Source organism: Lissotriton helveticus, chromosome 3_1 (genome assembly GCF_964261635.1).
Source record: "Lissotriton helveticus chromosome 3_1, aLisHel1.1, whole genome shotgun sequence".
Classification (NCBI taxonomy): Eukaryota; Metazoa; Chordata; class Amphibia; order Caudata; family Salamandridae; genus Lissotriton; species Lissotriton helveticus.
In genome coordinates, this window is record NC_136061.1 from 1042922202 (window position 1) to 1042946057 (window position 23856).

The 23856-nt window shown below is 43.7% G+C and overlaps 1 protein-coding gene across 1 annotated transcript in view; it reads right to left on the bottom strand.

Moving 5' to 3' along the window:
* The window catches only part of MYO3B (myosin IIIB), a 2563893-nt gene that overhangs the window by 1162283 nt on the left and 1377754 nt on the right, over positions 1 to 23856 (bottom strand). Inside the window, exons 15-16 of the mRNA XM_078681588.1 lie at positions 2272 to 2370; positions 1910 to 2024 (exon numbers count right to left, since the gene is read on the bottom strand). Coding sequence (XP_078537714.1) covers positions 1910 to 2024; positions 2272 to 2370 — 214 coding nt within the window. The remainder of the gene's footprint in view (positions 1 to 1909; positions 2025 to 2271; positions 2371 to 23856) is intronic.

Here is a 23856-nt window from a genome sequence, read left to right on the forward strand (position 1 = left end):
AGTCTGCCTAATGTCCACTACTGCAAGTCTGCCAATGGCCAAACTGGTAATGGCATGTATGACTGCCCCTTCACTGCCAAACAAGATTGCTGAAAAAGACGATATGTGTCTGGCTGACGTGTACTTTGTGATACTAGTACAGACACTGAAGGGGCGCGTGCACGTATGCATGAGACGAGCATCGGACGTAAACAAACGTGACATATGTAATGACAGGCACATTGCTGCATCATCTACTTACTGACGGGGATGGGGGTGGGGGGGTGCAAGAGCTTTACAATGGTGCGGCCACGAAGGCTTTGCTGACAAACACCCCATTCACCTAACTCAAGCGGTATCTGCTGTGACACCCTGCATGCAGTGACATGCATAGCTGCACGTGACCGCTGTCAGTGTCGTAAGTGATGCAACCTATGAAAACATCGGAAGCAAGGCCGCACTGTAAGTTACAGGAACCCGTTTAGGCGCTACACCTTACGCTATGTGCAGCCTCCGACCCTTCCTGTCCGTGTCTCGCTCCCGGCACAGCCATAATCTTGGGCTTGAGACTGGTTGCTTTCATGCCTTCTCCTGTGAACGCCTCTAGTCCCAAGGAGCTGAAGGTGGGAGGGCGGGTGAGAGAAGAGGCAGCCAGCTTGTTCGTGAACAGCGCCGCGCGCCCCTCTGCAGACTCCCCCTGCATTCCAGAGAGGCTCGCGACGCGATCCTGTCTGCCCTGCGATGCTGTGGAGACAAGACCTGGCCGCGTGCACAACGTTATCCTAGGGGGAAACGCTGCGCGCGGCCAGGTCTTGTCTCACTTCGGCATCTCAGACTGCTGAGACGCCGACAATAGTTCTCTGGCGAGAACACGCTTTCAGCGCGTTATAGCCGAGACCTAAAAAGGAGGGAGATGGAGGAGGAGGTTAGGTTCACCCTCCAGAGGTTAACTATTGCACAGCAAGTCCGTAGTTACAGACACAAGAACCTAACCTTTAAAGGGAAAAGAGCTTCGCTATGTGTGCAAAACTCTAGCGTGTGTAAAAGAAAGAAAAACTTTTTCTTTCCTTCAGTCCCCTCACTTACCTGGGGCGACCAATAGGTTGCCCCTAGGTGACATGCTTCATCATTGGGGCCATCCTAAACAGCTATTGTCTGGGGCATGCTGCAAATTGCGGAAAAACGTAGGAGCACTTTAGTGATGCTATGTGTTGTGCAGTGTTAGGGGAGTGGTGCTTAGGTGATGTGATTGTTAAAAATGCCTACTAGTGAGCTAATGCTTTATGCTTGCTCCTAGTTGGTATGATTAAAAGGGGGGATAATAACAGGGGGAATATAGCTATTCAAACTCTAGGTCTCTACTTACCAGTGGCATCCTTTACAGCGATATGTATGGTAACTTCTGTTACTGCACTTAGCGCAATTAGATATTTGCCAGCTAAAACAGCACTCCCACAGTTTCTTCCAACACATTTCGGCAAGTCAATTTATTGGGTGAAAATAGTCTGACAATTATCAGGACATGCGGATTTCCATCGAAATCTGCATGTTATACCCCTTTTTCGAGGACAAATGATTAACTGGTAGCTTTTTATAAGACTCAATAAATTCCGACACAGTGGAGTCAGCTTTTGTTGGGCTTGCTAAATATCTGGTAAAAAAAATAAAGACCAATTGTGTAATTTTTAAACATGTGAGTAATAATGATTGATGCAGGAATTTGTTAATTACATGGAATTTGTATTATGCAATTTCAAATCATGGCCACACAAGTAAGTGAATGCTACACCATCTACGCACAGGCTACTTGGTACTAAAGAGCGATTAATCCAAAACGGGTTACACCAATACATTGGCACCAAAAATGTACCATGGCATCCAGCAGGTACGTGCATTATATTCTATCTGTGGTTGCTGTTTAATTCCTTACCTCATCTGTGAACCCAATTATCCTAAAGCAATGCTGAATTGCTCCAAATTGCTTCGTGTATGAGTCCTTTGTAACAATATCTTGCATAACTTTTCCAGTTTCATTACCAATGTATCTAATGACAAACAGATATTGAAAATGTCATTACAGAATACAGAGAATGCAATAATAAACATACACACATATTTATAACTAGGTACATCAAAAGTAAACTTTGACACATGTAAGTCAATTGTTAATGTACATGGAATTAACTTTCAGATACAGTTTGGAAAAAGAGGTTTAATATAAATCTTAACCAGTGATTCAAATGTTTTTTCGTTCCTGGTCCTGCCCAGGTGCAGGACCAAACAACTATTTACCTTGGAGGCTTATTTTCAGGAAGACTGTACTCAGAAAGCTTCTTTTGGTGATACAGTCCGGCGTAAATGTAGTAGAATATGTGGAAGTTTTTCTCTCCGCTACAAAATGATGAGAAAACCGGTTCAATATAATTCATACATACAGTGGGTAAGCTACGTGCTGAGGAATGCTTGGTGGTGAGAAGGAAATTAGAAAACAGCAGTTATTCATTAATGCATTAAGAACCGAAGTAACAAAGGCACACATCTCCACAGTGTTCCCTTATCTCAAAGCTGGCATCTATTAGTATTCCAGCACAGCACTGCATTGCCTTTGCAGAGTCTCACGCGCACATCTGCTGCTATATGATCCAATTTATAAATTAAATTAAATTTGGTTCATGGCAGTTATATTTCTCCTTTTTTCTTTTTCCTTTATGATTTGCGTTAATGCATATGAACAACTTCAAACGCTGTTCCATACGTCGGCACGCTGACATCTACCCACTAAAGCCTAGCATAATGGGCCAGGTAAACGGGTGGAAATTCTTACACCTAGGAACTACCCGCCTGGATTATCCCCTACCATTTACTGGTTTTTACACCAACAGGGGGGGAGGGCCCTGGAAATCACTCTTACTAATACTGTGCCATTTTCGTCTGTTTTTCACAGATGCCAAGCAGTTTTCAGAGTTCATTTTTTTGCCAGATTTAAGTGAGTCTAATTTGAGAGAGGGACATTCCTGATGTGCAAGTTTTACAACATTACTTGTAATCACAGTTTGATTAATATCTCCAGTGTTTAGGGTCTAATCATACATTCCCCGAGCACTACTCTTAAGAGATGCTTACATATTACTTCATTGTCGTAACTCAAATTATGGCACTGTTTTACATCATATTGTGCAATTCAAAATGTACACCATGAAATCAGAACATTGGAATTGTGGCATTTTATCTCTCTCCTTAGCAGAGTTGACCAGAGGACATGGTTTAATGCAGCCACTACTTTTTTATTATACACCGTGTAAAATCAAACCCTCTCCAACACTTCTTTAACCGAACCAATGTGACTACTGGTTCAAGTCCCCTTGCACATGGAGTTATTTTTCATGCCTGCTCTATTGGCATAGTGCTCTTTTTAGGTCTCGCGACCTATCGATGCGCGCAAGCGCATCGAGCGGAGCGAGAATTCATGTCCTGAAAATCCTCGTCAAACCAAGGGCTTTGTTCCTGCAGTTTTCTTGACGTTCACGTGGCCACAGGCACGCGCTTTTGGCCCATAAACTCTGTTCCCCAGCTCCAGCACCTCCCCTCTCTCTCCCCGCAAACACAGCCTTACATTCATTTCTCCTCCTCCTCCCCAGCCAGCTTCCCCCAGGCCGTAGCAGCACTCCTCCCACACCAGCACCTCCCCTCTCTCTCCCCGCAAACACAGCCTTTACTTTCATTTCTCCTCCCCCTCCCCAGCCAGCTTCCCCCAGGCCGTAGCAGCACTCCTCCCACACCAGCAGCTCCCCTCTCTCTCCCCGCAAACACAGCCTTTACTTTCATTTCTCCTCCCCCTCCCCAGCCAGCTTCCCCCAGGCCGTAGCAGCACTCCTTGGAACATGTCTTTGAACATGCCGAATCTGAGAAATTACGAACAAAAACAAGCTCTGGAGAATAAAAAAAACTCTGCCATCAGACACAAAGGCGCTCTCCCTCCCCACCCTGCCAAAACCAAACGATTTTTGGCATAACAAACATAAGAGGATGCTCCCCGCAAACACAGCCTTACATTCATTTCTCCTCCCCCTCCCCAGCCAGCTTCCCCCAGGCCGTAGCAGCACTCCTCCCACACCAGCACCTCCCCTCTCTCTCCCCCGCAAACACAGCCTTTACTTTCATTTCTCCTCCCCCTCCCCAGCCAGCTTCCCCCAGGCTGTAGCAGCACTCCTCCCACACCAGCACCTCCCCTCTCTCTCCCCGCAAACACAGCCTTTACTTTCATTTCTCCTCCCCCTCCCCAGCCAGCTTCCCCCAGGCCGTAGCAGCACTCCTTGGAACATGTCTTTGAACATGCCGAATCTGAGAAATTACGAACAAAAACAAGCTCTGGAGAATAAAAAAAACTCTGCCATCAGACACAAAGGCGCTCTCCCTCCCCACCCTGCCAAAACCAAACGATTTTTGGCATAACAAACATAAGAGGACAACATGCTTGGAGCTATGGCCCTCTGTAACCCTGCTAAGTTTGCATATATCCGTGTGATTTGCCATGGGTCTGAAAAAAAGCCGGCAGGCTGCCCTTTTTTTCCGTCAGCCACTCTGCATTATCCCAGGCAATGTGCATTAAGGTAATGTCTTCATTCTCCTCCCCCCCCAAGGATATTGCACCAAGGATATTGTGCTGCAAAAATAAATACTTATAAGGTCCCACAAGCGAGACCTATTGGCAATGCCAATGCTTGTTTGTAGTTCTATGTAAACAATGCAAACGTTGGCAAGTGCAGGTCAAAATGTTGATCATGTTCTGATGTTGATATAATTAGTTAGAAGCTTCTCCATAGGCTTATTCATTTAAACCCCTTTACAAAAAGTCACGGAAAAATGCAGCAATTGTGTCTTTTTTGAAGATATTTCTGAGTACCTAACACAAGCCTAATAGTATATTTATTATCCAACCAGAAATGATATATGGTTTCTGCGTCCACTGATTCAAGTCCCCCTTGCACATAAAGTCATTTTTCTTACTGTCTTTAATGGAAGAGTGGCCGTTTTTGTGGTTACACATAAATTCTTAATGCTAAAGTTGGCCAAGTGCTGATATCGCAACTGATGAATCCCTGTTATATACGTTATGAACAGTATATGTCAAAAAACTTTGTGGACTTGGTAAAGTCATAGAGAAATGTGCATCAGCGCAAGTGAACTCAGCGACAGTCAAACAAACCTACTAACATCCTCTCGATCAATATTTGGGGAAGACTGCAGCATCAAAGCAGCCAAAGGTGAGTCTTGCATCATCTATTCACGTCTTTCAACACCATAACCAACAAAGGTTTATTCACATCTTGGATTCACATCCATGGGCTTTAAATTAATAATCCTTCGATGTTTCAAATCATTCTTAGCATGCCAGTACACGTTTCAAGCATAACCAGAACAATAATAGTATTAACTGCTTAACTGCTGGGACTCCCTCCTCCTAAATGTGCAGAGCACTTTTTTGGCTGTTTGGGGTAGTTCGCAGTTAGGGATCCATAACTTTTTTCCACATAAGGTATCCACACCAAATGTGCGTCCTTTTTGCCAACATCCTGAGGATACTAAAGGTACCCAGGGTTTGTGGATTCCCCTGGAGGGGACCGAGAAAATGAGCAAAATATAGCTACATTTTGAGTTTATTCTGAAAAATAGGATACAATTGCTCTGAATAAAAGTCTGTTTTTTTTTCTTAAACATTGAATTAAAAACAGTTTGCTGTACTAAAGTCACAATCTTCACAGCCTTCAGAAACATGTAGAGCTGAATCATAATACTTAATTTATTCACCACAGTTTTTGCATTTTTCAAAGAGGGAGCCAATTTTGCCTATTTTGTGTGCTTTCAGCCAATTTCCAGTTTGTGGTGGAAACCAGGGTGAAAACCATGGATGATCCAGAAAACCTATAGATGTCTGAAAATTAGACAACATTCTGAATTTAGCAAGGGGTCATATGTGCAGATCCCTCAAGGTTTTTCCAAAAAAACTAACTACTGAAATATAAAAAAAAATTGAACATGAGTAGGAAAAAAGGGCATTTGTGACAACATTTTCATCTGTAATTGTTTGCCATGATGCCGATTTACAAAAGAAATATACCATTACATACGCTAGACCCATCTGGCTGTGGAGATATATAGAGTTTATAGGCTCTCCAAGAAACTGAGGCACCCAACAACTGAGCTGCAGCTTACAATGGTCTTTCATTGTGTACCAATTATAGACCAATTCATATGGTGAAATATGTAGAGTGAAAAATGGGTATCAAGGAAACATTTATATTTCTGAACTGGGCACAAGATATAGAGTTTATGTTCAGTGGTTATCTATACATCCATGAATTAGTGGCTACCAGTACTAGCATACGATTTAGAGGTCATTTATCCAAATGCCTTCTTTCTTATACACTGGCTTACATTTGGAGGGCAAATATTCAATTGTTAATAAGAAATGTTCTACTATTGTTATTGTTATTGTTATTGTTAGTGAGGTTTTATATCGCGCCTAATCACCTGCAGGTCTCTAAGCGCCTGGAAAGATGGTAGTAAACAATAACTTAGCAAGATGGAAGCTGGATTATACTGTGCTCATGCTTTTGCTGAACAGAAATGTTTTTAGGCTCTTCCTGAATCGTAGTAGATTCCCTTCCCGGCGCAGCATCTCCGGCAACCTGTTCCATAGCTGGGGAACTAGCACTGAAAAGGCTCTCCCTCCCTTGGTCACTAGCCTGTAGCGAGGACAGACCAGTAATTGGGAGTCTGAGGATCGAAGTGTTCTCATAGGGCAATAAAGTTGCAAGCGATCTTTGATGTAGGTTGGGGCTTTGCCATAGATTGCCCTATGGGCCGTGCATAGGTTCTTAAATTCCACTCTTCCTTTAATGGGGAGCCAGTGCAAACTTTGTAGTAGGGGAGTGGCTTTAGATCTCCTCGGTAGCCTGAAGATCAACCGGGCAGCGTCATTCATTATGACCTGAAGTCTACTGGTCAGGGTTTTGGGTAAGCCAAGGTAAAGGGCATTACCGTAATCAATTCTGGAGATGATGGTGGCCGCTACTATTGATCGCATCATGGATTGTGAGAGGACAGGAGTTAACTTCCGCAGTTGCCTAATGATGTTTGTGCAACTTCCCACAACCGCAGAGATCTGAGGGGCCATTGACAGATCATCATCCAGTTTGATCCCCAGGCTCTTTACAGACAGGCTTGGTTTTGGAGCAGGGCCCAACTCTGTGGGCCAATAGAGATCACACCAAGGTGAGGCAGTAGATGGAATCACTAGTACCTCAGTCTTATCAGGGTTAATTTTTAGCAGGTTATCCGTCATCCATTGCACTATAAACCGCAAGATGTTCTGAGCTTGGAGTTGTGCGGCCGTAGTGTCATCGACACTTAACAGTAGTTGTGTGTCGTCCGCGTAGTTAAAGACTTTACAGCCCAAAGTAGCCAAAGAAGCAATCAATGGTTGCAGGTAGAGATTAAATAGAAGCGGGGACAAGGCGGACCCCTGTGGCACCCCGCACTCTAAAATCCCCATCTCAGATGTTTCATCCCCCAGTTGTATCTTTTGGGTCCTTCCTATAAGGAATGATTGCAACCATTGAAAGGCCAGGCCCTTAATCCCAAAGTCCTTCAGTCTATCCATAAGCAAGGCATGGCTGACAGTATCGAACGCCGCTGATAGGTCCAGCAAAATCAGGGCGCTCGGTTTCTTGCAGTCAGCCATGCCTCTTAGTTCATCCAACACCGAGAGCATCACCAACTCGGTGCTGTGATGAGCTCGGAAACTTGCCTGTCGCTCATGGAGTAGATGGTGAGTTTCCAAATAGAGGGACAGGGACTTTAATACATGCTGCTCAAGAACTTTTGAGAGGAAAGGCAACTGGGAAATAGGTCTGTAGTTCTTTAACACCGCAGGATCTGATCCAGGCTTTTTCAATAGGGGTCTTACACGCGCCTCCTTAAGCTCAGCCGGTAGGTACCCCGTATCTAAAGATCTGTTGAGGAGGGAGATGATATATTCCTCCAACAAGGGGCGCGCAACACGGAAGATCTCAGGTGGGCATGGATCAGCTGGGGAGCCAGATTTAATTTTACTCATCAGCTGTTCTAGAGTCAGTACATCCATCTCTGGAAATATTTCAAGGGAACAGTCGGTCACAATCTCAGGTGCTGATGTTATAGCAGTCCCCAATACCACCCCGTTCTTTATCTCCTGGATGATGATCTTCACCTTTTCTAAAAAGTAAGCCTGAAAGGTGTTACAGTCAATAGGGGCCCTGGAGTTATCTGTTTTTTTGCTCAATTCTGCCAGTATTTTAAAGGTCTCTTTCTGAATATTCGCTGCCTTACTTAGGCGGGACTCAAAGTGGTCCGCTTTAGCTTGGGTCATAAGGTTTTTATATTGTTGGAGGGAGGCTTTATAGAGTTTCCTGTCAGTGTCCTGCTTGGTTTTCCTCCATACTCTTTCCAGAGCTCTAAGCTTCCTTTTTATTTCCCTTAAGGCTGGCGTAAACCAGGGAGCCCCTTTACCGGATCGCTTTATTTGCTGCGTTCTCACCGGCGCTATTTGGTCAATGGCCTGGGTCATGCTCCTAGTTAGATCAGAGTATTCACGGTCCAGGCTGCGTCCCAGATCAGCGGCCTGGGATGTTACCGGGAGCGCCTTAGTCAGGGATGCTAGATCAACCTCGGCCCATTTCCGAGTTTTCCTGATACCAGGCGGACAGCTGGTAATACATCCTTTAATGCGGGCCTCACAGGATATCAGGTGGTGGTCAGACCAGATGCAAGGGGCTACGTCTTTAAGGGTTAAACTGGCATCTGTGGTCCACACAAGGTCAAGAGTGTGGCCTTTTTCGTGTGTGGGAACATCCACAATTTGTTTAAAACCCACCGCCGACATTAAAGTGTCCAGCTGGCGCGTGGGCAAATCCCAGTTGGGTTTATCCCAGTGTAAATTAAAATCTCCAGTTACCAGAATTTTCATATATCTGGAACATAAGTCAGATATAATAGGGCAGAATAGATCATAGAAGAGTGGGGTTGAATTGGGTGGACGGTAGACTGACAAGATCACCCAGCACACATTGTGCACAGTGACCTTTACCCCAAGCAAATCAGTCAGGTCAATTGTCTCTGATAGCAGCTTCTCAACTAACAGGGTCTTCCTATAGAAGATAGCTACCCCTCCTCCCCGTGAGCCACCTGGGCGGTTGTGCCACATCACATCATATCCGCTTGGGAGAGCGGCGATGATATCTGGCATCGAATTCTCACCCGTCCAGGTCTCCGAAAGAGTCAGGATATCGATGTCATTATCCTGAAGCATGCTATAGACCTCCAAATGATGGCGATGGAGCGAACGGGTGTTAAGGCTGACTATCTTTAATGTAGGGTACATAACCGGCAGGGGCATAACCTTATCGGGATGCAGTATTGCGTATTTCTTAAGCGTCAGAAGGACTGCCTGATCTACAACGGCTCACCTCTCTTCAGGGTGTATAGCTCCTCCCTGGAGTAACAACGCCGTTGGCCAGGAGTCCCCGCCCCCGGGCCCGACGGGCGCAGACGGGCTGGACTCTGGCGTGACTCCGGCGATGTTCCGGCGAGCCCGCTGCGCGTGCCCGCTGCGCGTCAGCATGGCTGCGTCATATACCGGTCTAGCGTCCTTGTGACGACTAGACCGCTCCAATCCCCAGCCCCCACCCAAGATGTCTGCCGCTCTGGTGGCACAGTATAGTCCCGAAGGGGAAAGGGATCCGCTCCAAACGCGGTGCTTCCAACAATTATGTGCAGGTATGCGGCAATTAACAGAACATTTTAAAAACAGTTACATCAAAAAAAATAATGTGCGCGAAGAATTGTCAGCGAGTAGAATAAAACGAAGAAGTTGCTGTTTTAAAAGCTATAATGCTCCTAATGAGCACGCTGCGCTCCACAAGCTAGCAGAGCCTCACAATGTTGCTATATGAGCCCACATATCTTCCAATAAAAATGATATCTCACTTGAGTGGGTAGGCATAGTGCCCAAAACACAACATGCACACATCACATTTTGTCCACTTAAAATTGACCCTTTTTGGTAAAGTGGGTAGCTATGGATATTGGGCCTTAACTCATCTGCAACTAAGGAAACCAAGTGAACTTGAACATTTTTGAGAACTAGACACCTAGGGGGCTCTAGGGTGGGGTAACTTGCATGGCTCTCCTACGGTTCTCTTACCCAGAATCCTTTGCAAACATCAAACTTTGCCTAAAAACAAATTTTCCTCACATTTCTGTGATGGAAAGTTCTTCAATCTGTAAGGAGCCACAATACCCATGTCCTTATACCCAGCATCTCCCCAAGTCCCCAATAAAAACGGTACCCCACATGTGTGTGTAGGCCTTTGACTGGAAAGGGCACAAAATGCAATATGGACACCTCACATTTTTCCACTCAGAACTAACCCATTTTTTGCAAGTGGGTAGCTGTGGATTCTGGGCCCTAGCACTTAGGGAAGCCTAACAAACCTGCACATTTTGTAAAACTAGACAACTAGGGGAATCCAGGGTGTTTCCACATTTTTGGGGATGGGTGTGGCAATCTCCATGGCGCCAGCCCACACCCCTGCACATTTTCTTTTACAAATTGTCCCTGTTGTCTGGTGAGCTTTCTGCTCCCTTGGTGGGGCATAATGGGGGGAAATCACACCCATCCGCCCCCAGGGGGGGCAGAAAGACGGATGATGCATTTTTTTCAAAGAAGGGGGCATGCCTATGCTCACGATGGGCAGGTGTCTAGTGGGTTTTCAGAGGGGGCAGATCAAGCGTAATGACCCCCATCCATCCATAGGGGCAGAAACACAGAATTGTGAGTTGCGGTGGGAGGAGCACAAACCCTTCCTAAGGGGCCCTACCCCCATGTTCCTTGGAGTACTAGTGGGTAGATCCTTGCTTGGGGATTGTTCTCCTGTCGCGAGTCAAAAGCAGTGATCCACTGGGCAGAGGAACCACTGGAAAAGGGAGATTATATACCTCCCCATGTCGACCAATGACCGACAGACGCACTGAAGGGGATAATAATAATAATAATGATATTAACAACAACAATAATAATAACTATATTATTTTAATAAAAAATATTACTAATATCATTATTGTTATTATTATGCATTTCGTTCTCATCTATATTATTATTATTATTATTTGAAGAGTGTTTCTTTGGTGAACAAATTGCAAAATCAGAATTATGTTGTTATGAGATTGAGACAGAAGATTCATTTTGTGTTTAAAGCAGTGAACTGAAAAGGGCAAGTATTTCTGTTGCTCTTTGAGACACAGGGCTGGTTGTTTGGAGAAGAATGTATTAAAGAAATATCTGAGCATGTGGGAGCCTTTGCTTCCATTCAGAAAGATGTAAAAAGCTTTCTGAGAGTTAAGGGGTTATAGTGAAAAAAACAGAAGCAAGTCATGTTTGGAGCCAAGTCTGGAGACCAAGTCTGTGGGATTTTTAAATCATAATGTGTGTGGATTACTTAAATGCCCAAAAAATACCACATCAAAAAAGATAAAGAAAAAACATGTGACAGAGTGATCAAACATTTTTATGAATGCTGACATGCATACCTATTCAGGTGTTACCAGGCCTCTCACATTATCACGCTTTACAGAGTTTTAAAACTGATCATTTACAGACTTGAGTGAGGTATTCAGTGTTGTTGATGTTCAGGAGGCAAGACAGAGATTCATTGGTGGTTAGAAAATGTTTAGGCTTGGATTTGGAGAGAAATCATTGGAGTCATCAGATTTGTTAATAGTGTCAAATGCAAACCTGCAAAGGAGGGGGAGCAAGGTGTGGCCAGGATTCAACAGGAGCATTGGAACATCCCAGGAACATTTTATGCATAATATCCACTCTCTGGAATTGTTGACAAGATCTTTTCTGATGAGCACTTTTGCAAAGTGGAAAATGGCCTGCTAGGTTGTTTTGAGAATGGACAACGTGTCAGCTATAGGGAATATGAATATGAAGAGGTATCCACATTCGAAGGGATTAGTAGGGTTGGCAAAACAGTTTTGGCAATTTTATTTAAGCAGGTGTATTATGGTTGTGATTGAGCATGTTCAGGAGTTTCTTTAGTGATGGGAGGGTGGACAAGACATTTTTTCTGGAATTAGAGATGAAGTGGAGACGGTTTGGTGTGGATCTGTTTACTAGCAGGTTAAATACCTAGACTCTGAGGTTTTCCAGGGGAAGGTGGGACCAAGGATGAATGCCACGTGTGTATTTCTCCAAGATTGGCAGAGTTCAGGTCCTCATGAGTTTCTCCCATTAGTGTTGTTAGCGCGGATATTGTGCCATATGCATCGCATGAAAGATCCAGTGGTGTTGGTGACATGGCATGATTCCTAGTCTTGATGGAAACATTGATCCATTGTCCAATTCAGATTCCTTGGTTTCCAGTGTTGCTGATTTGTTTAGTGCAAGTCCTACATAAGCGAGTGGTGTAGGGTCATCTTATGTTAGCGGCTTGGGGAATTTCAGGGGATATGGGGAGATGTCTGGACATTCTAGAGAAGCCTCAAGGTTCATTTCTGAATCCTGAGCTCCTGACACAAAGAAGACATATAGTTTGGCAAGGCAGAAATGGTTTCATTGGTATTTGGAAACGGGTGTTAGTACTGTTTCAGCTTAGATAGCTCACATAGTGAATTCCTTGACAGAGTTCTTTGAGAGAGGTTTATTATACAGGATTATTAACCTTTATTGATCTACCATTGCAGCAGATCGTGAGTTGTTGAGTGGGCTTCCAGTAGGGCAGATGCTGTGGAAGATACTTCTGAGGAGTATTAATTTGAAAAAAAGTCAACAGTAATTAAATATACATCTGTTTAGGATATGATCAAGGTGCTGTATTTTAGTATCACGCTGGTCAGGAGGGAAGTAAAGAGGTTTACTAAGGCTACATGGGGAGAGGAGAAGGTCAGGACCAACTCCAACAGCAACTCCAGATCAACTGAATGATCTAGCACAGTTGCTAGGAGCCACAGACATTCTAAGAAGAGGTTAATAAATACACATTAGAAGTAATACAATGAGATACAACACCCAAAGTATAACATATCTTCCTTCCTTCCAAAACAAAAAAAATAACAGAAAAGCAAGAAGAAGAAAAAAACTTAAGACTTATATCTTTCAGGTTTAACAATGGGCCTGAAACTCCGTCTGACAATTTCTTGGTCAAAGTGAGAAGGTTCAGAGACCTGAATTGGAGGAGCAGAGACTTTGACACACACCTTCACAACTCTATTGAGGTTCCACCAATGTCCTCCCAGGACTTTGACAGCACTACCAGCAATCCTAATAACTTTAATAGGTTCACTAAATGTACTGTCACCTTTTCTAGTTTGTACAGGAGATTTAATTTTGACGATGTCTCCAACCATAGGAGGGAAAACCTCGACAGCCTTCTTAGCGTCGTACCACATTTTTTGTTTGGCCTGAGAATCAGACATGTTTTCTATAACAATGGACATCAATTTGGAAACATCAGAGTCAGACTTTACCCATTAGGTCATCCAACCAGGCCTGAAACTGGTATTGGCCTTTCTCCCTCTCACCAATTCAAATGGACAAACTTTGTGGAAGAATGGGACGTCGTCCTATAGAACCAAACTAAGCTGTCAAGAGCTTTTTAAACACCAGAGTTTGCTGATAAGATGTGGAATTAATAAGATTATTTCTTAGCATGCATGGTTTTTGAAGTCAACTACGAGGTTATGTTTAATTTCTTTTTAAAAGGTCTCAGACATGAAGGCTTTGGATATCTGTGCTTGGGTTTTTTGGCCACATGAAATGTTTATATTAATGTTAATAAGTGTGCATGTGCTTGAAGGAGTCCTGGTGCCAGCTTATAGAGAACAAATTGAAAACTCATAGCTGAAAAAGCAATGTTTGTAATGCTTTACAGCAGTGGTTCCAAACGTTTTGACTCCTGAGGGCACCAAAGAATCACTACTGGAAGCCGGGGACCCCCTAGCAATTTGTACAATTTAAATTTCAAACATAAAACAGTAATTCACAAAAAATACACAAACAAGTACACACCAAATACTAGAATTACTAAAGGTTTTATTATTTTATATTGAAAAAAATAGGCAAAAATTTTAAAGGGAAGGTTGGTGCTGCATCTCCCGCAACTAATTTTTATTTTTTATTTTTGTCCTCATAACCTCCGATTAGACCAGTGCCAAATAGGAATCAACGGAGAATGACTGACTCCGTTAAAAACTGGTAGGGACACATATCTTGAAGGCCATCTATCCCACAGTCTTCCACCGTAATCCAAGGAGGCACTAAATCCTAATCTGCCATCCCGCAGCAGATCACGGAGTAGTTTTGGCAGCCATACAGGGGCCGGGCATGAACCGGATAACAGCTGTTCCAATGGTGCTGAAGACAAGGAGCACCTTAGGAGATCAATCATTGGACTCGGGAGAAAAAAAAAAAAAACAGAATATATCACTGAGACCACTTTATCAGATGCCAAAATGCCCTTTTTCTGCGATTTCCAGATCTAGCCAAATCCATGACTGATGTCCGCAATACAGAGTCTTGCCAGTCTCTAAAGGTAGGAGGTGAAGGGTCCTTCCATTTCCTGCAGATCTCTCTTCTTGCGAGCAGGATGGAATAAAAAACTAAACATTTAGGTAGATGTTGTACTCCTTCCAACACTCCAAAGATAATCAAAGACAGATCCATTGTGACATGTTTTCCTAAAGACTCAGTGAGGCAGTTGCTAATATCTTGCCAAAAGGTTGTTAATATCGGGCATTCCAAGAACATATGTGTATCTGAAGCAGCAACTTGACCGCATTTAGCGCAGGACACTGTCTGACCTCCTGTAAATTTAGAAAGTCTAGAGGGGGAGTAATACGCTCTATAAAGGGTAAAGAAGTGATTTCTGCGAAGCCATGATGGCTTGACGATACTCCACAAAAGCTCGAAAGAAGATTTCCAAAGTGTTTGTAAGTTCACATCCCCCAAAACAGAACCCCATACTGACTCTGGTAAAACGAAGTCTCCATCTACCTCGTCCATTATAGAGTTGTACCATCTAGATATTTCTTTCTTTTCTGGCCCTCTAATTAGTAGATCGGAGATAAAGGGGGCTATGACCACCCAGTTTGAACTTATTTTTATTAGCAGGAGACGTTTTATAGGCTGCTGTCCAACTATAAATCTGGATATATTTGAAGCGTGAAAAGTTAGGACCAATCTTGGCTTGCAAATATTCCCATGAAAATAAATCTCCCTCATAAAAAAGGTCCCCCCAAACCTCCATGCCCGCCTCCCTCAAAGGGATTGCCAAGGTGTCATCAAGCCAAACCGGACTTTCGGGTAGGTCCCACAACGGGGTTTTTTCACAAAAGTAGTTTACTTTTATAGCTTTCATGATTTCTGCCCATGTTCGAGCCAGACCCTGTAGGATCTTCAGTTTAATTTCCAAACTTAAAAAGAAAACTAGAGTGATTGATATTTTCCCCCTCCAACATTGCTGCATACATCATACCCACCCCCAAGGAGTCGGGATTCTTTAACAACATCCTTGAATGTGATAATTGAAAGGCCCAAGCATAGATTTTTAAATCTGGAGCCGCGAGCCCTCCCTTTTCACGTCGCCGTCTTAGTTTTTTCCAGGCAATACGTGGGAGATGGTTGTGCCAAATAAAAGAAGAGACGTTTGATTGAAATTTAGCTAAAAAATTTTTATCAAAATATAAGGGAATAGTATTAAATAAGAAAGAAATCTTTGGGAGAATAGACATTTTGATAAGATTAACCCTACCTATTAATGAGAGAGGGAGATGCAACCAAGAATTAAGAAGCTTACGACAGTCTTTAAGTACTTTGGATAGATTCATTTGGACTATTTTATTTATGTCGTTTACAATTGTTAACCCTAGGTAACGCATAGAGGTGCTGGGATGAAATTCTATAGGTGGATTCTGATCATTCCAGATAAGCATTTCGGTTTTAGTTGCGTTTATCTCATACCCTGACACTTGACCAAAGGCGCTAGCCAGCTTCACTATGGCAGGGAGAGCCGTTACGGCCTCTGATGTCAAAATAAGTACATCGTCGGCATATAATGCCACCTTCCTCATCCAACCTTGATAATGAAAAGGTTTAATGGCGGGCTCCTCCCTTAAATATTGTGCAAAAGGTTCGATGTAAAAATCAAAAAGTAAGGGGGAGAGTGGACAGCCCTGTCGAGTTCCTCTTGTGATAGAAAAAGGGCTTGATAATTCTCCATTAACGAGGAGAGATGCCGAAGGGTTGCTGTACAAAAGACTAATCACCCTACGAAAACCACCCCCCACACCAAACTTGGCCAGGGCCTCCGACAAGTAAACCCAATTCACCCTGTCGAAGGCCTTGGTTGCGTCCAGCGTCATAGCCGCCAGTGGGAGGTTGTTAGATGTTGCTATATCTATGGCACCAATTAAATCAAAGGTCAGTTCATATAGTTGTCTTCCCTTTAAGAATCCCTTTTGATCTTGATGAAGGACCGATGGTGCGACATTGGCCAATCTTGATGATAAAACCGTGGCAAAGATTTTATAGTCCACATTCAAAATAGATATTGGCCTGTATGACCCACATTCTTCCATCGGTTTACCTGGTTTTAAGATAAGGGTAATAGAGGCACCATCCCAAGATGTTGGAGGAGCCATACCTTCTAAGAGAATTTGGTTAAATAACTTTGTAAGAAAAGGGGCAATCTCTGAGTCTAAGAATTTATATAACTCCGCCGGAAGGCCATCAGGCCCCGATGCTTTCCCCTTCTTAGATTTCTTAATAGCTGATATCACCTCACTCTGAGTAATGGGGCTGTCCAGATATTGAGATTGTTCCAGAGTGAGGGGAGGTAAGGTGATATTATCCAACCAGCTCTTGACAGACTCAACCGGTATCACTTTGTCTTCTTTATAAATGGCCTGAAAGAATTCCCTAAATGCCTCCCTGATATCATCATCGGAAGAAAGATTAGTGGTACCTATTTTTATGGCTGCAATGTTATTCCGGACCTGGTCTACTTTGGTCTTCCAGGCCAGCAGTTTGCCTGCACCTTCACTGTATTCGAAGTGGGCCAACTTGCTGGCTTCCCACCTCTGTTGGATTCTCAAACTCAGAGTCGATGCCAGGGTCCCCTTCAGTATCGCTAGTTTGTTATGTAGGGTGTCTAATATTGACCTTGAAGATCTATTACTTAGATCTATTTCCCGTTCGATAGCAGCCATATCTGATTCTATAGCAGAGATTGTTTCGTTGTAGTTCTTTTTCTGGAAGGCTATTTTAGTTACAATCAACCCTCTCAATGTTGCCTTATACGCATCCCAGATAATTTTATCCGATGTTGTACCTTCATTAGATAGAAAGAAGTTACGTGTCTCTGTTTTTAAAAACGCAATGTCCTCCTCATTAGTAAGTAAGGAACGATCAAAGGACCAAACCGTCGAGGTTTTCTTACTGCGCAAATCCATCACCAATTTAACCGCAGAATGATCTGAAAGGTGTGACGGAAGATATTCTATTACTCTAACTGAATCGACCAGTCTTTGGGTCATTAATATGTAGTCTATCCTAGACTTATGGTGATACTTATAGTTTCTGTAAGAGAACCCCTGTTGGTTTCCTGATCTTTGTCGCCAGACGTCGACGAACCCTTGCTGTCTCATGACTTCTAACAGAAAGGATCTGGTTTTAGACAAAACCCTGGAACGATTGTTAGGAGACTTATCCAGGATGGGGTCCAAGACAATATTAAAATCACCGGCTAAGATAATGGGTCCTGATATTGATAATAACTTCAAAAAAATTGTTTCCAGTATCGTGGGGTCATCCTGATTTGGGCCATAATAGCCAACTATTGTAATTGAAACCCCCGCAATGAGGACTGTCGCAATAGCCCACCTGCCTGAAGAATCCACAACCTTTGAGATTAGTTTGGCTTTGGCTCCCTTTTTAAAAATGATTGCAACCCCTCTCGTATGGGATGTTTGTGTGGTAGTGACCATAAAATGAATCCATCCATTCTTTTTAATTATCTCTAACATTTCAGTATGCGTGAGATGGGTTTCCTGCAATACCATGACCTGCACTGCTGATTCTTTCAGATATTGTAGAATTCTATTTGCACGGGGCTTTGTGCGCAGGCCATTGATGTTCCAGGAAAGAAAACTTATACTACTCATCCCTTAATTGATAGGACAATTCGATTAATATAGCATAAAAAAGATACATTTGTAAAACTATTAAATTTTTGTGCCCAACAATTATAAATAAGATATGTAAGATATGTGAAATGTGTAAACCAAAAATTGCTATTCCAAAAATTTCCAAACTGGTTATTGAGGACATTTTATGTTTTTTCCACCCCTGTGCACTCACCCGCTCGAGGTGAGAGCCCCCCCCCCGTGAAGAACCCTTGCATTATCTAACCAGAACAAAGTCCCAGTAGATAGTGCCCCACCGGTTGATCCCCTACAGAAAAGTCCAACCGCTAACTATTCCGGTAAGTAGACCTAAATGAACCTGATGGATAAGATGATTTTTATGTTGATTTTTTCTTTGTGGGATTTTCTTTTTATTTTTTTACCCTCTTTTTTTTCCTTTTTTCCCCCTTTTTTTCCCTTCTCTTTTTTCCTATTTTTTTCTTTAACCGCATGCGTGCTTTACAGATTCTGCTCCTGCGCTGAGAATCTGTAAAGCCCTTTATTCATGACGAGCTGGGCTCGTCATGAGCGTGCGAGGAGGCTACCTCATGACGAGCCCAGCTCGTCATGAGCGTCGAAGGGGTTAATCATTCTCCGTTTCCCTCTTTCTTTTATGTCTTTTTTTCAGTTTTTTTTTTCCCCATTCCTCTCTATTTCCTTTTAACACATGTAGCCACATGTGAAGAATGTACCACTGATCATTCTTTTCAAAATTAGGACTATGAAAAAACAAGCATCAAACATCAAACTTATTGAGGCCATTTAGTGCTAGGGAGAGGGGGAGCTATCTATAATCAAGATCAAAATTCCTTCCATCGAAGCCCATTTATGTGTCAGTACTGGGTATTCGGATCATTATTATACTTTTATACTTTGCCCTAAGAGACTGTTTTACCTAGATCCATTAACAACTCATCTGCCGCTTGAACTGACCTAATGTTATACATCTTGTTATTATGCATGACTTTTAGAGCAGCTGGGAACATCAGCTGGGCCGTTGCCCCCAATCTTCTGAAAGCGTCCAGACGTTTGCCAAACTCCCACTGTTTTTCCAGCGTTATTCTGGACAGGTCAGATCTTATCAAGAAAGTAAAGCCTTTCCCAGCCAAAGACTTTTGTTTCAGGGCCAAATTCAAAATACGTTCCTTTAGAACGTAGGTGTGAAAGTTTACCAAAATCTTTCGTGGTTTAGAACGCTGAGGATTAAGCCTAAGGGGGTCCCTATGTACCCTCTGGATGTCAACAGACAACTCCTCGGTAGCATGTTCTAATGGCAAGGCTTCCTTCAGTAGTGAGACGATGTATTGCTTTATATCTGACCCCTCAGAGCCTTCTGGGACATTTAAAATGCGGATATTTCCTCTTCTCGCATTATTCTCGAGGGTCTCCATCCTCTCACTAAGCGCCAGATCTTCCTTTGTGAGTTTGACTATATCCTGCCTTGCCTGATCCAGATAAACTGTTTGGACACCTACTGTTTCCTCTAATACTCCCGTTCTTATGGTGAGGTTTTCAATTTTACTATCGAGGGACTCACAGTAATTTTTGAACTCTTGTTGATTGGCCGCAGACTCAGCAAAACCTTTCCTTATCTCCTTGGTGAGGGCTGAGAACATCTCTAATACGGAGGCTGCCGTCAATGGAGCTTGAGATATTAAAGGAGGGGTCGGTAAGGAATTGGTTTCGGGTTGAGCCGAAATTGCTGAGGCCTCTTCAAATGGCCCCCCAGAAGCACCACCAACAGCGCCCAAATCAGCACCCAAATCAGTAGAATCTGACTCTTCATCCTCTTGAAAAAAAGCTGTAGTGGGGGATTGGAATTCACTCAATTGCTGCTCCAAGAACAACTGTGATTGTAACTGATTTTGGTCTGGCTCTCTTCCTGGGTCTAATAGTCCTCGCGAACTAGCCTCTTCACCAATGGTTACATCGGTGGCTTTAGCAAAGTCGATTATTTGATCAGGGAATCTCCCGTCTTGAGCCGACTCTTTGGATAATACTATATCCTTTGATGTGCATGATTCTACCACTGACGTAGTATTGGAGTCTGATATCGATGCCATGCTTTGATTTTTTAAGCCCTCAGAACGTTGTATAATCTGAGGAATGGCTTTAAAATAGGCGCGAAGTGAAGGTGTTAGCTTAGAGCTTGCAGGAAATACTACTTTAGTGTCTTTAGAGTTAAGCTTAGCTTTTGCTTTGGATTTAGCCCTCACACTTAAGGCTTTAGACTTGAATTCAGTGTTCAAATATGAAGAGGGTTTCGGTTTGGATAGTGGTTTAGTTACTTCTCCTATATCTGCCCCCTCTTCTAAGGTCCCGACCTTCTTGAGCTCTACCTTCTTTTTCTGTCGGCGACTTCGACCACGCTTAACTCCGCTTTTGGGAGTATTAGGTAAGTCATTAATTGCATTAGATGCACCAGATGTTACTGACGTAGACTTGTCAAGAGGGGACTGTGTTTGCTCCCCTACCGCGCTACCACTCAGATCAGACAGAGTGATCTCTGGCAGTTCCCGACTGATAGAGCTGACAACATCCAATTCCTGCCCAAGAGACCCCTCCACTGTTGAGGCCGGAGTAGGCACTTGTAAATATTGGGGGACTTCGTGAGATTCACCCTTAAGAGGAGAAACCCGGCTTATTTCAATATCCGCGGCAGTGTATCTAACAGGCGCTAAAGCTGACTTTAAGCCCTTGGGGGGAGAAAATAGGTTCCTCAGTCTTTTCCCCTTTCTGAGCTCCAGGGCGGCTATGCAAATCCTTGGACTAAATAAAGTGCCCAGTATCTTTAAACACTTATTAGAGGAATTAACAGGATTTGAGGAAGATATTACGTTATTAAAACCTGACTGATGTGAAGTATAGATAGTTTTAGAGTTCTCCCCACTGGGTTCACTACTGCTCTGATTATAGCAGATTCCAAAGTCCTGAGTGAAAAGAAGCAACTTACTTTTAGTCGGTGAAGCCTCACCTACTCCCCCGTTACACCCGATACCTCTACCACCGCACCCGCAGCCATCCTCCTCGCTGCACGGCTTCCAGTCTAAGTCGAGAGTAAGGAAGCATGGAGGTGGAAAGAGGACTCCTGCACCACACCAGCCGCTTCGCCAGGCAACCACCATCGGGACGGAGAGAGATGAAAAGCGGGATCCGTAAAGAGTAGAAAGTAAGCGAGGAAATTCCCATGTCGACAGTTACTCAATTCGGAGAAAGTGTCTCATTCAGGGTCTACCCGTTCACGCACTCATCTGTTCAGCGGGACTGTCCTGCGGGGGATCGACCTGAAGCACCGCGGCGAGCTAGTGCGCCGCCGCCATGTTCTTCTTCCTAGGCAAAAATCGAAAAATTTTAAAGGGAAGGTTGGTGCTGCATCTCCCGCAACTAACTTTTCAAAGTTTGGTTTTATTTCGGAAAATTGAATCCTCGGGCCAGATTCTACATTTCCAAAGCGATTTCTGTTTTGTTTTTTCAGGTGCCTAAAATGTGAGAAAGCTTTATCACATAAATGCATGTACATACATGCCAACATTTTGGAAGAAGAAAGTGGGAGATTTTGAAAAAATATTCAGCAGAATGCATTTTCCCCAATTGGCATGTATGCATATAGTGGTCTATGTAGCGGTACAAGGCTCCTGCTTCTTCCAGGGCCAGACTGGGAACCAAAGCAGCCCTGGCAAGTTTTGTCAGACCAGCCCTTGTACGGTATACAGGGAGTGCAGAGAGGGAGCCTAACCATTATGAAAGGAGACTACGGGAAGTTGCCACCCAATGAAAATTTGGGGAACATGGTGCATTCTACAACATAACTGTGATTATATACACAATTGCATTAACTTTTAATGTGTAGTAAATGATGCCCTTACTGAGCACCAGGATACAACATTCCTTGATGGGGGTCTTCAATGATTCCCTCACTATCACCCTCCAACAATGTCTCTCATCCCCCCGTAGCCCCGCTTTCAGATGTATTTAATTTGTTTTATTGCACCTCTCATACCAGTGGAGGTAGGGTGTTGGAGCACTTTACATCACAAACATACAGAGACAATGAATCATGCGTGTGTAAATCAGTGTATAGAAAATGTTAAATAAGGCAAAGGGGGCTACCAGCTGTAGGATTTACATGTCATACATACTGGCAGGTACAAAAGGGGGTGGTGATGGATGGAGCATCTGAACCAATCAAACACTCACACCCAGTCAAAAGATCTGGGTTTGATCCATCACCGTTCTTTAGCCCACTCTGCCACCCCAGTTCAGACATGGCTATATGCAAATCAGTCTGACCCTGTGCCTCATGGGATCAGTCCAGCCCGAACTGCCGAGCCATGCCTTCCCTGGACCGGAAACAAGCTTTCGAGGACCGGTTTCTGGCATTACAGCCGTCGTCAGCCCGGCTTGCTTGATTCCAGTGGCAAAGTGAGCAAGGTACTCACGTCTGAGCATACCCTGCCACACTTATGGCGGCCAAAGCGGTACCAAAGGGGGTGGTGATGGACGGAGCATCTGAACCAATCAAACACTCACACCCAGTCAAAAGATCTGGGTTTGATCCATCACCGTTCTTTAGCCCACTCTGCCACCCCAGTTCTTACCAGGATTCTCGTGTGGTCGGATGTACAGGCCATTGCGCCCTCCGATCCCCAGTTCACTGCTCAACTTTGGAGCCACCTTGATGCCCAAAATAGCGTGCTTCGTAAATTCGTCCAACGCTGGCACTCGTTTATAATTGGAGCACCGATCTCCGCCAAACCAAACCAGGGGATTCCACTCCTGAAAGCCTGTGGATCCCAGTCCCAGTGACTTTTCCGAAGCCTCAGGTAATTACCTCCAACCTGGTCCGCGCCCACAGACCGATTCATGATTCCGTATTAAGACACTGAATCCCAAAGGCGCTTCAAATAACAAAACAGGCAACATAACACCAAGTCCTGATGATGATCCCGGTTCATTAGGAGCCAGGGGATCGAAACGTCGTCGACAATCTAAACAATTCTGCAGTATATCGATTGTGACTATCTTATTGCAGTAATTGTATGTCCAAACTTTCTTCACAGTTGACTCAAATGCAAGGGACAGTTGGCTCCCACTTCTTTCTTGCCTGAAATTGTTTGTTTCCCTTTTTTCTCCATTCTTTTTCTATAACGGCTTGTTAGCTCACTCTTGGATAGGTACAGGCTTGTACCCTATCAAATGCTGTATTTGACCCCCTTCATGGTCTCCTTAACTCTTGTATATACTAAATAAAATTTCCAGGCCCGGCTGGGTACTGGAATTACCATATAAAGCACTGATTCAGGTCTGTATTTCTCACTGTATATGTTATTACATTATCCTACGGACCCTTGTTCCCTAGAATAGATTGTCTGCCCATGGTCCGAAGGTATCAATTGGGTTCCCTTGTTATAACTGAAGAAAAAAAAAATGCTCCTGGAGGGGTCCTGAGAAGATACAGCGTGTGGTAGATAATTGCATTGGTGATGTTCTTGTTCTTTCCTGTCACGTTCTTTGGAGAGATGGGGTAGTGTGAGCGGGGGAGAAGGGGGAGCTATCTCTATTCTTCATGATGAATCCCATCCTATTTCAGCTTTC